A 14,027-nucleotide genomic window follows, 5' to 3' on the forward strand; every position below is an offset into this window, starting at 1 on the left:
GTACGCTCCGATCAAGGAGCAGAGTACAGCAGCTACGATCGTTCTACCGTCAAGAGGGCGCAATACACGGTGGCCTATACTGCCGGTAACCGCAAGTCAGTCCCATCTGTAAAAATGTTAAAACGAGAAAACAGCTTCGAAAGATATTTCATTCACGCTCAGTTATCACTTATTTAAGATGAATTATTTTGACAATATTCATGCTAAAATATAGTTTGCATACTAGCCCGCACTAATTACGTTGTAAAAACCATTGATATAATTGATTTTATGATAAAAACCTTGAGTGTGACTGACTTGCCGTTACATTCTACACCGAAGAGAAAAGTAACCGCAAGTCAGTCATACTGCCATGTTGAAACTATAGTGCGTGTTGACGTGTTGTTATTCGTTGCCGTGGAAAACTGTCAATCCTTCGCTGTTAGGAAGTGTATGTCCATGAGAAACTTTTAAGAAATGTCGACGTTGGAAAATCTCATGATGTACGGAACCGATGAAAGCTTATGCGGTGAGGACTCGGATAAAGAAACTGAAGCCGGGACTGCAGTTGGTTCATCCGACAACAAATGTCAAGATGATCCAAATCCATTTGAGGTCCGAGCATCACCTTTGGAGATTTCTTGGAACGATTCCCTGGATTCTGATGGAAGTTTTTTCGATACTCAAGATTTTGCGGATAGATCCACGAAGAAGCGAACCAAGAAAAAAAATTGACTTAAATTCATATTAGCAGAAAATTGCTCCACATAAATTCATCACCAATTCAAACTAAAAAATAATCCCAATAATTGATAATTATTACTAGATAACTTATTTTCATCTAAACGGTCGTATCGAACACTCTTTTACTCCCCATTCATTTTACTGTTGTATTATGCATGTTTTTTTTTTGTAAATCGGGACTGACTTTCGGTTATTTTTCTTCTGGGACTGACTTGCGGTTACTTTGCCTAATGTGACAATTCGACTTGGTATCGATTTCCACTTTTGTTGAACAAACCACTATTTTTTATCGGTACATCTGAAAATATACTCAAAGCTAGGTCAAAATACGATGCTAACTCAAAATTGACAAAATTACAGATGGGACTGACTTGCGGTTACCGGCAGTATAGTCCACAGCAAAACGGAGTAGCAGAGCGACGAAACCGGTACTTGGTCGAGATGAGCCGGTGTCTACTATTCGATTCAGGACTGTACCAGTGTTATTGGGCGGAAGGATTGAACACGGCTGTATATTTACAAAATATATCACCATCAAGATTCGTTTCAGTCACGTCATATGAATTGTAGAATGGTCACAAACCTGGGTACTCATCCCAAAGCAGCAGCGGAAGAAGCTCAATCCTACATCCCAGAGGCTAACGTTCGTGGGCTATTCTCAGGACCACAAGGCGTATCGTTTCCTGAAAAAAATAACCACCCGGAAAATCTACATTAGCAGAGACGCCACGTTTGTCGAGAGTTAACAATATGAGCCTATCAAAGGCGTTCAAGAGGAGAACATGGTTGAATTCCACTCTAGCCTGAAGCCAACAATAGAAAAGACACCCGATGATGATAACAACGATGAAGAAGAGGAAAGTGACGATGGCGATGAAAGCGACAATACCATTGTCGGAGGTGATTCGGATGGCAACAATGACGATAATGCCGAGCAATCAAATCAAGAAGACGATGACCAAACCGTTGTGAACATCAAACCATCAAATGGTCCACGAGATCTACCAAGAGAATCCAGCCACAACGATACGGAGAGGTCACTGGTGTCACCAGCAACAGCACCAATGAGCCAAGAAACTATTCCGAGGCAATCCAGTCTTCAGAAGCAGCAGCTTGGCAAAACGCGATGAAGAAAGAGCTGCAATCGCCACGGGAAAACCAAACTTGGGAGCTAGTGTCTCTACCACCTGAAAAGCGTAGGATGCAAATGGACCTTCAAGAAAAAGCAGGACGAAAACGGCAAGACGGTGCGATACAAGGCCAGGCTGGTCGCACAAGGCTTTACGCAGAAATACGGGACGGACTACGACGAAGTTTTTGCTCCCGTTGCTCGTCAATCTACGCTCCGAACCAGCCTAACTATTGCTCGCCGGGACAACATGCTAGTGCAACACATGGACATAAAAACCACTTACTTGTATGCCAAATTAGAGGAAGATTTAGACATGCGGCCCCCACCTGGATAAAAACCTAATGGTGAAAAAGTTTGCCACCTGAAACGCAGCATCTATGGGCTGAAACAATCGGTACGGGCATGGAACCAGAAAATAGACAACGCATTTAAGAAGATGAGGTTCAAACCTTCCGACTCGGATCCTTGTCTGTACGTAAGGATGCTGAATGGTAACCGCAACTACATAATCATCTACGTGGACGACATGGTCGTTTGCTGCTACACACAAGAAGAATTCGAGACAATAAGGAAGGTGCTGGCAAAACAGTTCAAATTCACAAGCCTGGGGGAGCTGCGACTGTTTGTCGGAATTAGAATTGAAAAGCAAGATGGTCACTATGTGTTGAATCAGTCCGGATACATTGACAAGATCGTGGAGCGGTTCGGCCATGAAAATGCCAAGCCGTCCAAGATTCCTTTCGATCCTGCCTACGTCAAGCAAAAAGAGGAGGAAGAGCTTCCTACCAACGAATCATACTGAAGCTTGGTAGGTAGTTTGCTGTACGTCGGGGTCAACACCCGGCCAGATATCTGCCTTAGCACATCCTTGCTGGGGAGGAAGGTATCCAAACCAACTAATCAGGACTGGACAGAGGCAAAAGGAGTGCTGAGGTGCCTCAAGGCAACCAAAGAGTTTTCACTGCATCTAGGCTCCAGAGACGAAGCTTTGGAGTGTTTTGTGGATGCAGATTGGGCTGGAGATGAAAGAGACCGAATATCCAACTCCGGTTACCTAATCAAGTTTGGTGGCGGCCTGGTAAGTTGGGGCACCAACAAGCAAACCTGCGTTGCTCTCTCTTCAACAGAAGCCGAGTTCGTGGCGCTGGCACAAGGATTCCAGGAGCTGCTATGGATGCGGAAACTTCTGAAGGACATCAACGAGAAACCAGTCTATCCAACCGTAATTTACGAGGACAATCAATCGTGTATCAAATTGGTGGAATCTGATCGTCTGGAAAGAAAGTCCAAGCACATCGATACAAAACATGCGTTCACCAGAGATCTTCGCCAAAAACAGAACATCGACCTACAATATTTACCAACCACCGAGATGGAAACCGATCTGATGACCAAACCTTTAGAGCAGTTGGAGCTGGAGAAACATCGATATGCAATCGGTGTCCGGAGAGATCTAGAAGGCAATCGTATACTTCGTTGAGGAGGAGTGTTGTATGTATGTATGCATAACAACGAAGCAACCAAATCACTTATAGAATTCAATCACAGCAAACATTTGATATTAGAGAGATTAAATTATTCATTTCTCAGTTAGTAACCGTTCAAACCAGTTGACTTTTATTTCAGTCCCAGTGTTGCTATTATAATAGAACTAACGCATGGAATTATTCACAACCCCCCCCCCTTTTCTCCCTTTGACCCTTCTGTCACGCAAAGTTGAAAAATCAGCCCTAAAGTAACACTAACGAGGCCCGGTAAAGAAGATAAGTAGAGGTTATAAGCGTTGAAAGAAGGCTATACCGCGATAATTCGAAACGATTCGCTTACAGCCTTTTTTTCTCGACCGCTAATGAAGTGAATTCCAAGTCAAGTCTCGTTGGATTCGTAGCGGATGAAATCCTCGAAATTGTTTGGGAGAAGCAAACTGGAAATGTAGAATGTTCTGGAAGAAACCTTTGTGGAGACATTCGTTTCACACCAAATGTTGCTGAGTAAATAAGTGGCTTGTTACTGAAGATGTGGGCTCATAACGTTACTATCTCGCCTGATAGCTAGTGATTGGAGGATTTGGAAGAGAAGAACCTAAAACTGAAAACAGTCAAGCAGCGGTAGTCGACCGAAGAGATAAAAAGAGCAGACTGTCAGGATAACTCGAATACGAACAATAGTGCGGTGTTCGTCGGAGGTTGGAAGAAGCAACAAAAGAAGTTTACCGGTATGTGCCATCGAGTGTCATTCAAAAAAAAAAACCCTAACAAAATGCTAATACAGCAATCGGTAAGAAGGCAGTCGTGTTCATGGATAACGGTGACCAGAAGAAGTCTGAAGTCATGAAGATCTAGTTCTGCGTAGACTCGAGATGCACTGACCATCTCGTGAAAGATACAAATTGTTTGCGGTTCTTGCAGCTGCTGAAAACTCCTGTCACCATTGATGTAGCCTGCAATGACTCTCACAGGCTCGTATTGATGTAGTATTCACTGCACGGGTGTTCAAGATCGTACAGACTTCAAGAAAGAGGGAATGAATAGCGAATTTGAGACAAAGTAGCGGGGAAAATTGTTATTGCAAGATACGTCAAGCTCAACGAAGAATTTCTTTTACGTTGAGCAAATTAAGGGCATGTCAAGTTTCATTGCAGATACCTTATTTTTATGATTCAGAGGAAGATGTGTATTGAACAATCTAGATTATGAGCTGCCACCTGAAGTTCCAATTGAAAATTCCGATGATAGAGAAATCACAGAAGAAACAATCCCTGGGGCAATCGTTTTACAACATGACAGTGATGACTGTCCGGAGTCAACCACTAGGCGCAGCGAACAGAAGTGCAGACTTGATTCATCTGACATCTGCAGCAGAAACATTTGATTCTACTAATCTACCATTATCCTAACACGAAATCGATGAGCGCAACTACGAGGATCACTGGCAAGTGGCTGTCCGTGATGAAATGCAATGTATGGAGAACTATCTTGGGTGGCAGATAGTAAAGCGTCCAACACGAGTAAAGCCCTTGTGGCCAAACTGAGTATTGACGGAAATGTCGTGTGGCACAAGGCAAGATTGGTCGTAAAAGGGTTCTTCTAGATTCCTGGCCTAGATTATTACGATACTCTCTGGCAGTCGCCCTGCATCAGATGGGTATGAAGATGGCCATTCTGCATAGTAAACTCAAAGAAACAATTTTCATGGCTGTACCCTATAGTGATGACGATGATGATTGAATCGGATCCTGTTAGAGTTTGATAGTTTCGAAAATTCTTTTATGGTATGAAGCAGGCTCCCTAATGTTGGAACAAGAAGTTGAACCAAATACCGTTGAAGCTTGGGTTGAAAAAATCAAATGACTATTGCTAATACACCCGATCGACGAAAGCGAGAACGATGATGTCTAGCTGCTTATGTACTTCGATGACCTGATGATTAAGAAAGTACAGTCCAAGATGGTAGAAAACAGTGAAGAATAAGCCGTTCCAGTTCCTCAAGATCACGAAACTGCGAGCTGCGAAGCTTTCTTGGCATGAAAATGAAGAACGAGCGGAATTTAGGAAAAATGCACTTCTTGCAGGTAACTAACATTGAAAAAGTCCTGAAGAAGGTCCATATGTATAGATGCAACCAAATGGAGACGCTTATGAAAAAAATGATTGCAGCCAACCTGTATCAAGGCATAGCCTGTTAGAGGACCATACCGTGAAGTAATGGGCAGCCTTATGTACATCAAAATATCAGCCCCAGCAGATATATGCTTCTTGGGCAATTCCAAAAAGGGCAATCATTTTTTATTTGGTCGAAGCATTGCACAAATCTTCCTATGGGCTAAAAATGTCATTTTGTGCCATTAGTGTTTTTTTAATTACGATTAATTTGTGAAAAGGGTTTATAAAATGATATAAAAAAGGGTATTAAAAATCACAAATCTACAGAAACATTTCAAAAGGTCCTATCTGCTTTGATCGATTTTTTGATCGATCGCTTTCATTCAATCACCACAACTTATTAAACACCTTTTAAGACACGTTATTTGCACAAGTTGATAGCGGAGGGATCACTCTAGCCTTCTGAACGAAAACCACGTTAAAGACAGTTACTAAAGCTGAGCCTTTACCAGAATAAGAAGACGCTCCGGAAAAACGATGAGAGCAGATAGGACCATTTGAAATGTTTATCTAGAAATATTTTTAGTACCTGAACGGGTTGTTTTATCGGTGTGACGTCTTGAGCAAAGTTGTAGATAAAAAATGTATACTGTAGGAACAAAACTATTCTTGTCAACAAAAAAATTAAAGAGATAAAATTGATTAAGATATCAGTTCTATGAGGACAGTCATGTTTGTCCTATCATTTCCAGGTAGATAAATAATATCCAAGAGGTTTAATCTATTGCATAATAGAGCTTCTTTCTTTTTTATGACTTGATCAATCCGTCCATGATAATAGTACAACCCCAATGATAATAAAACAGCATTGAACAATTAACAAAAACACATTTAATATTTGTTTCATGATAAAAACTACAAAAAATCAACTCAAATTTGATAGTAACCTGGTGATAAAGGAATAAGAAACAAAAAATTTTCAAAAAAAAGAAAAGAAAATAATTAGCTGAACTTGGAGAAATGAGAAATGAAAAAAATTAAAATATGCCAAAAGAATTTTTTTTTAATATCTTTGTAGTGTATATTTTTGGAGGATGAAATTTTTGCCTACAACTTCGCCAAATCTACAATAACGTTTGCGGTAAAAAAGTGGACAAAAATTGCTGATTTTTCATAGGTTTACCTTTACACGCACTGATGAAACTTCGCATGCAGCATCAATCGCATTAACCCATAAGCCAGCAAAAAAATTTGACAGCTCTTATCAGTCGAACTCTAACCGTGATAGCGAAAACAGTGAAGCTACTCCGTTCAGAAATTTGCGCGTTCAAAGAACGGTACCCCGTCGCGCCGAAAAAGGAAATCGTGCGGCAGTTCGTGGACACCGGGTACGCCCCTTTCGGCATCTACAACATCTTGGCACTATAGGACAACAATTAGAGCATTAAAAGAAAGCCCTGTTCCGGACGACCGATGACCCTGAGCAACAAGAAGCTTGAAAGGATGCTGAAGAAAAAGACCGAGGGAAAAGTGGCTACATCGCTGCGTGCGCTTGGTCGGGAGGTGGGTGTAACCGGCCAAACAGTGAAAAAGTACCTGGCGAACATGGACATCACGTCATGAAGCAGCAGTCCCGTCCACTAGTCTCGGAGCTGCAGGCAATGACAGCGCCTGAATCAGATGGTCAAATCGATTCTCTCTGCAAATCACGACGTGGCGGTGGTGGTGGCCGACGAGACCTGTTTCACCCTGGATGGCTACGACTGGCAGGGCGCTTCGTATTTTGCTTCCCCCACGAAGGAAGTGAACACCGAGGTGATGGTAATTTTACACACAAAGTTCTTCAAGAAGGTGCTGTTGTGGCTGACAATCAGTGAGAAGAGGATGTCAAAGCCGCTCTTCTTTCGATCCGGACTAGCCGTGAACGGGGAAATTTATAGTACGAAGTGCCTGTCAGAAATTGCGTATTTCATCAATCAATAACATAAGGCCGAAGTCGCTGTGTTTTGGCCGGATCTGGCGTCGGCCCATTATTCGAAGCGATCGCCGGAGGAGATGGAGCGGCAGAATATTGATGTGGCGCTCAAATCGACGAGCCCACCCAACGTCTTAAAGTAGTCCATTTTGTTAGAGAAAATTTATATAGACTGTTCCGAAAATTATAAATACATCTTCTTACTTGAATAAACTAAAAAATACAGGATTTTTCGGGTCATTTTATTCTGAAATATAGATAATAAGTGTTTTCTTTCCAGTTTCAATTCAAGTTGGGATTATTTTTCGTAGGATACGCGAGTTCTCTAACTTTTCTCTTAACACTACTCATAAGCTTTTGCACAGTGTGTTCTCTGACCATTTTTACCACTTTAAGCCAATCTCTTTTTAATTTTTTAACATTGTCCGCTGGTTTGACATATTTCCTCAGCTTTGCCTTGGTCAAAGCCCAAAAAGTTTCAATAGGGCGAATTTCAGGGCAGTTTGGAGGATTCACCTCCTTTGGGACAAATGTGACATTATTTGTTTTATACCACCCTAGTGCATCCTTAGAGTAATGACAGGAAGCAAGATCGGGCCAAAAGATTGGAGGATTGTTATGCTGCTTAACCATGGGTAACAACCTTTTCCGCAAACACTCTTTCACGTAAATTTTACCATTCATTGTATCATTCGTAATAAATGGACGAGATATTTTCCCACATTCACAAATGGCCTGCCAAACCATTACCTTCTTGCCGAATTTTTCGGTGTAAATGGCTTTCACTGGTCCAGGGACATCCTTTCTCTTCGGTGATGTATAAAATTGCGGTCCTGGCAGAGTCTTATACTCCAGTTTTATGCAGGTTTCGTCATCCATGATAACACACCCCATTTTTTTGGTCAGAAGTTTGTCATAAAACTTTCGAGCTCTCGGTTTCACAGATTCAGCTTGTTTTGGATTTCGTTTTGGCTGCTTCTGCTTTCGACGGGTCTGCAGACCCATTCTTCCCTTGGCACGCATAACGTAACTCGCCGGGGTTCCAAGCTTTCTCGCCACATCTCGTACTGATACTGAAGGATGCCGCTTGTAGTATTCCTTAACCTTTTTGTCCATTGTGGGCTCAACAGGCCCGGGTTTTCTACCACGTCTTGGGGCATCAGTAAATGTGCACTCTTCACAATACTTCCGCAATGCGGTTTGAACTGCTCCGACACTTATACCTTCTTCTCTGGCTAATTTTCTTATAGAAATACCAGTCACGGTGCCCCATTTGTGCACAATCCGCTTTCTTTGCTCGGGCGAAAGGCCACGCATTTTCAAAATTTCGCACTAAATGGTAGAAAAAATGACAGCATCTATTTCTTTTGGATGTAAACAACAGGACGCAGCCAACGTTTGGTTGAATACTGAACGTTATTTGAAATGACGGTTGATCGTACGTGTATTTATAATTATCGGAACGGTCTATATGCCTCTGAGACAACGTCGCTTTCGCAATCAAAAGAGTCGTATCGCCCATATGATCGCATAACTTATAAATCCTGATCCAATCCAATCCGTCCCTTCTAAATAAAAAAAACTCCCTCCTGTAATCTCTGTGGAAATGCACGATCTCCAAACCGCAAAGGTCACGCTAACGACTTTTGTAACTTGCACTCAAATAAATATTGAAAAATAACATTTTAATATTATTTTTTATCATATTGCTTGCCTCTCGACAACACTCTCGCTGTCACTGGACTTGTTTGTCGCTAATTTTAGCATATACGCTGGTAAAAAACCATAACATTAACAAAACGACTTGAACTTTTTTCTTCCCCATTTAATTTTCTAGATTTATGAAGGAGTTGGGGGGGAGGGTCTGGGATGACATAAAATGAAAATAAAATTTGTAACGGCCTTAGTAGTAATTCAAAAAAATTACCAACAGCACAAAATGACAAGTTTAGTCCATTCGAATATCTGTGCAAAATTTTAGTCAAGTACATTTTAGTTTTTAAGGAATTGCTCAGGAGGTTTGATTTTCAAAAATATTCCTAAAATCTAGCGTGAGCAAGTAAGCTTGTTTAAAAACTGATAAACTGATAAACTGGTAAACTGATTGGAACTTAAAAAGGGCATTTTCGCGTATGTTAGTAAGCACGAATGTTGGTTCCTCAGAAACAGATTGATAACTCGTAATCTATGTAAGTACTCTCCTCTTCGTGTTTTGTAAGTATTTTGACGTTGCTCAAATATATGACGACTGTTTCTGGTTTTGACTAGCTTAGAGTTTGTTCGATCAATTTAAGATTTATTTTGTTTCATGTATACCTAATTGTTTTTTTTAATTAGATTTTAGATGTTCTCTTGGTGACTCGACTTATGCGTCAATATGTAAAAGAACCGTGAACATGTCAACAAATTCAAACATTGGCGGATTCGATCAAATATTGTGCTAATAAAGTCCACACCGTCAACTTCAGTGGAAAATTTATTATAGTCAACAAAAGACCGCTTCAGTAGGAAGACATGCACGATCTCAAATTTCGTAACGTTGATACCCCGCAATTTCAAATTCAAAAAAGCACTCAATCGTAAGTTATTGCACATGGAATCGAATTTTTCTATCAATTTTCCAATAGGTTCAATTCGGCACCGCCGCGGCGGCTAAGAATACACAATATATAAAAACTGTAAATTTCTTTTAGTGAGCAATTCCCGAAAAAAAAAAATCAAACAAATTTGGATTCAGCGAAGGCGGAAAAAGAGTCTCACCTTTCAAATGTCAACTATTGCACAGCTGATACAGAGAAGCGAGCTGCTTCTAATATCTACCTTGTGACAATGAAAAGAATGGATGCGGAAAATTATACCACTCCAATATTTGACTACCTTTGAAATCTTTCCGCCTGGTGGAATCGCAACGCACGGATACCTGCTCTGCTCTTCCCTGCCTGCAGATGTAGAAGGAAGTTGAGAACCGCGTTTTATTGACTGTGCCGCTCAACACTTGCATTAGCGAACACCAGCACCGATTTCTGCTTGGCGGGATCCGAAAGCCATTCTTCGTACGCCAAGTTTTGCCTTGTTTGCGTTTTTTATTATATGCGCTCGGTGCAGCTATGTGTCCATCTTCCGGCGCCGGGGTCGTGCCACTTGTCGGAGGAAGTTCGTTTTTTTTTCGCTTTTTTCTACGTTGCTTGGATAAAACTTCTTCGGACCGTCCGGCGAATGTTTTTCTTCCACTACCATCTTTAGGTTATTATCACCCGGAACAAGCTGATGGAAGTGACTGGCAAAAGCGCCACATCCTTGTTAAATATTGATTCGAAAAATTATGTTTGAGTTTGCTTACTAGATTTTGCTCGCCTTTGAACAAACTTGGTCCATTATTTACCGGTATGAACAATGTTCCGCTCGGTTAGGCATAGCCGAGACGGACGATCATGAAAGTATGGTTTTGAACGGATTGGACAATCATTGAAAATAATTGCAACACTATTCCTAGCCAAGACGTGATTACCGAATGACAACAAATATTTGACGCACATGTTACCACATGGAGGTTCATTCGGCGAATGAACGAATAATCGTATATGAAGCAGCCGGAAACAGATGAATAAATATGCATGATAAACCCTTATAATCCCGTTAGGTATTTAATCCCCGAAGATAGCACTCTCGCCGAAACGTGGTGGATCGAATGTCCCACTAACGGTGTGGATAGAGGATTGCAGTGTCGGCTGATGGTGCCTGCATGCATGCAGTGAAGATATTGTTTTTCCTGGATTTTATTTGTAAACCTTACCATTAACAAATCAAATATTGGAACCGATTTTTTTCGACAGCGGTCCCATTTTTTGCCGGCGAGCACTCGGCTCTTGTAATGCTACATTCTGTTGTTTCGGCAACTCATTCCAGGCAGAACGAAATTTTCCTTTCTCCGTTCCGGCTAATTAAGATTTCCATGAGCGAAGGAATCTTCCGCTTAGCTGCTCTGATATCCGTGTAAAATTGGCTTTTTTTTGCATTTTCAACAGAAGTTAAAACTGACACAAGCAAGAACAAGGAAATCATAAAGATGCTAATGTGTTCTACCTCGGCCAGGGGCGGGCTAGACGACCGGTAGACAAGAAGGACACGCTAGCTAGAAGGGCAACGTGCCACACGCGCGCTCCTTCGTATAGGGATGTATAGTAAGCAACATAAGCGAGAACATGGTTCATCGCTGGGTGGTCTCAATCTTTGTCAAACATTATTCAGCAGGACATCGAAAGGATCAGCACCATAATCGGTAGGCAGGGCAGGACTGAACGAAAAAGCAGGGATCAATGTCAACCGCGCGAACCGAAGGCTAGGCGAAAGGGACGTGTCAAATCATTAACAAGGTAAGCCCGATTGGTTCCAGTTGAGTCGTGCAGAACGAGGGATGCGCTGACGAATGATGGAAGGATGATTATGCGATAGTTTTTTTTTTTACAGTTTATTGGTTCGATAAAATGATTTGGAACACTTTTGTGAAGAGTTATTCCGTATTCCTATCGACTATGGGATTTTTTACGCATGAAGAGTCAATAAAACACGAAAAAATATTACAACTCATATTTCCAAGAAAACTTTCTCAATATTTTATTGAAAGAAATGGTTGAAAAATGTATTTTACGAATAACGAATATCAGTTCCAGAGTACAAGTTTCTATTATCAAATTTGTCGGACAGAGCTGCTAGTCTTCGCAACAGCGCTTGACGTAAGCAGAGTTGTTAAAATGATGATTGAAATGATTCGAACAGTTATGACGTGTGAAGCCCGGATACAGTAATATTTATTTAGCTACTTTAAATGCTTGATTCTGTATTTTGCAACATCTATTGTTTGCGATAGAGCCTGGATAAACTTTTGAAAAATATCACGTTGCATTACATTGCGATAGCATTCAACAACGTTTAAACGTCAAAAAGGCAATTTCGAAAGGCTGGTGAGGGCCCGGCTAAAATCAAATGGTAACAGTTGTATTGAACAGTTGTTTATGAAAAGAAAATTTTATTAACTACAGGTGAACAGGCAATAATTGAGAACGGTTTCGGGTGCAACAGTTTTCGATTGGTAGAAGGAACATTAAAAGCGTCGTTGGTGCAACTTAGCTTATTCGGATTATTCCTCAATAGTGCTGTTCGATATTGGCATAGCTCTCTCCGTGCGGGTGGTGGGCGTGTCCCTTACGCTGAACATGGGGCTGGAAACCAGCCTTGTGGTCAGAGGTGTACTCCACATTGCGATGAGTTCCATCGGCCTCGTCAAGCGTATACTGTCCCTTGACATGGTCTCCATCCCGACTCTCCCACTGGCTCTTGTGGTCCTTGGTTTTGTAGTCCTTTACACCATATTCATACTTATACTTGGGGTAAGTACGGTAATCTTCATGATGGCCATGATCTCCTCCGTAAAATTGGGCAGAAGCAACGAACGCCAGACAGGCAACCAAAACGATGATCTATCATAGGTGAAAGATAGTTGTTATAAATCGACTGTTGTTACTGAAACAAAGCTACTCACCTTAAACATCTTGGATCTCCTGTTAATGGTTAACTTTACTGTTAGAACACTGAGCAAAAACTGATATTGGTTCCAATAAACTTCATAACTTTTATACTGAATGACTTAGAGCTTCATTAACCGGTGTTCGTTCAGGCGTTCGCCGTGCTTTTTGTTTAGTAGAAGGTAATTTTTTCTTTTCCGTTTTCCACCAAACTAACTTTCTTCGACTATTGAGTCGGTTTTGAATATTAATTTCGATTGAGAACTGACGGTTGCATGCCGGTGAACGGCTTTAATCGAATATATGTACCTATATACTCAATTGAAGCAACCTTGCGCTTTAAACTTTCGCATGCAATTTAGCATGGCTCTATTTTTGGTCGGCGCATGGGTTTCAATTTAGTGAGAGGTTTCTTTTCTTAAAGTAAAGTAAGTAAAGTAAGAATGGGGTTTCCTTAGCCTAAATAAAACCTGTTTTTGTAATCAATGATTCAGTTACTTCCATCAAACGCGACATGGCCGTTGCAGGATGAGGTTTTTCTTGGCTATTCCATAATGTCTTCGAGGTCCACAACTACGGACCACTAAGCTTCACTATTCGTACGTGTAGAATGTTACAATATGGACTTGAAATACATATGACTCCTCCAAGGATTGGATTTGGATTCGTAGTACTTTTCTACTAGATGAAAATCAATTCTACTAGATGAAATCCTAAATAATTATTAAGGGAAAAGGGGCATAATGAGTACCCTAACTTGGTTGCTGATTTAAGCATGGAAAACGACAAAAATTTTAGGCTGTCTCCAGTGCAAAACTTGAATTAACTATCTATAATTAAAGGTACACTATTCACAAATTGAAAAGTCTTGAAACTGTGTATAGAAGTACAACTAATGGGCCAACGTTTTTCGCAGGAATCCGTGATACTTGGCGGCTTGTTTCGTTAATGTTGTTTCGTTAATTTTTCCGACCGATTCGGTCTCAAAGATTTTCTAAAATATGTTCGCACCATCACTGTAAACAAACACTGACTATGGAAACAGATAAACTCACAAGTCTACTGAGATGAAT

At 41.0% G+C, this 14,027-nt stretch overlaps 1 protein-coding gene across 1 annotated transcript; it reads right to left on the reverse strand.

Annotated features, from left to right (window-relative positions):
• Positions 1–12,576: 12,576 nt before the first annotated feature.
• On the reverse strand, positions 12,577–13,118 carry LOC129723010 (cuticle protein 19-like). The gene is made up of 2 exons (XM_055676924.1): positions 12,972–13,118; positions 12,577–12,909 (listed from the first exon to the last, which is right to left on the reverse strand). The coding sequence occupies exons 1-2, from the start codon at positions 12,978–12,980 to the stop codon at positions 12,577–12,579; spliced, it is 342 nt and encodes a 113-aa protein (XP_055532899.1). The 5' UTR covers positions 12,981–13,118.
• Between the last annotated feature and the right edge of the window lie 909 nt (positions 13,119–14,027).

The sequence above is a fragment of the Wyeomyia smithii genome, chromosome 2 (assembly GCF_029784165.1).
Source record: "Wyeomyia smithii strain HCP4-BCI-WySm-NY-G18 chromosome 2, ASM2978416v1, whole genome shotgun sequence".
Classification (NCBI taxonomy): domain Eukaryota; kingdom Metazoa; phylum Arthropoda; class Insecta; order Diptera; family Culicidae; genus Wyeomyia; species Wyeomyia smithii.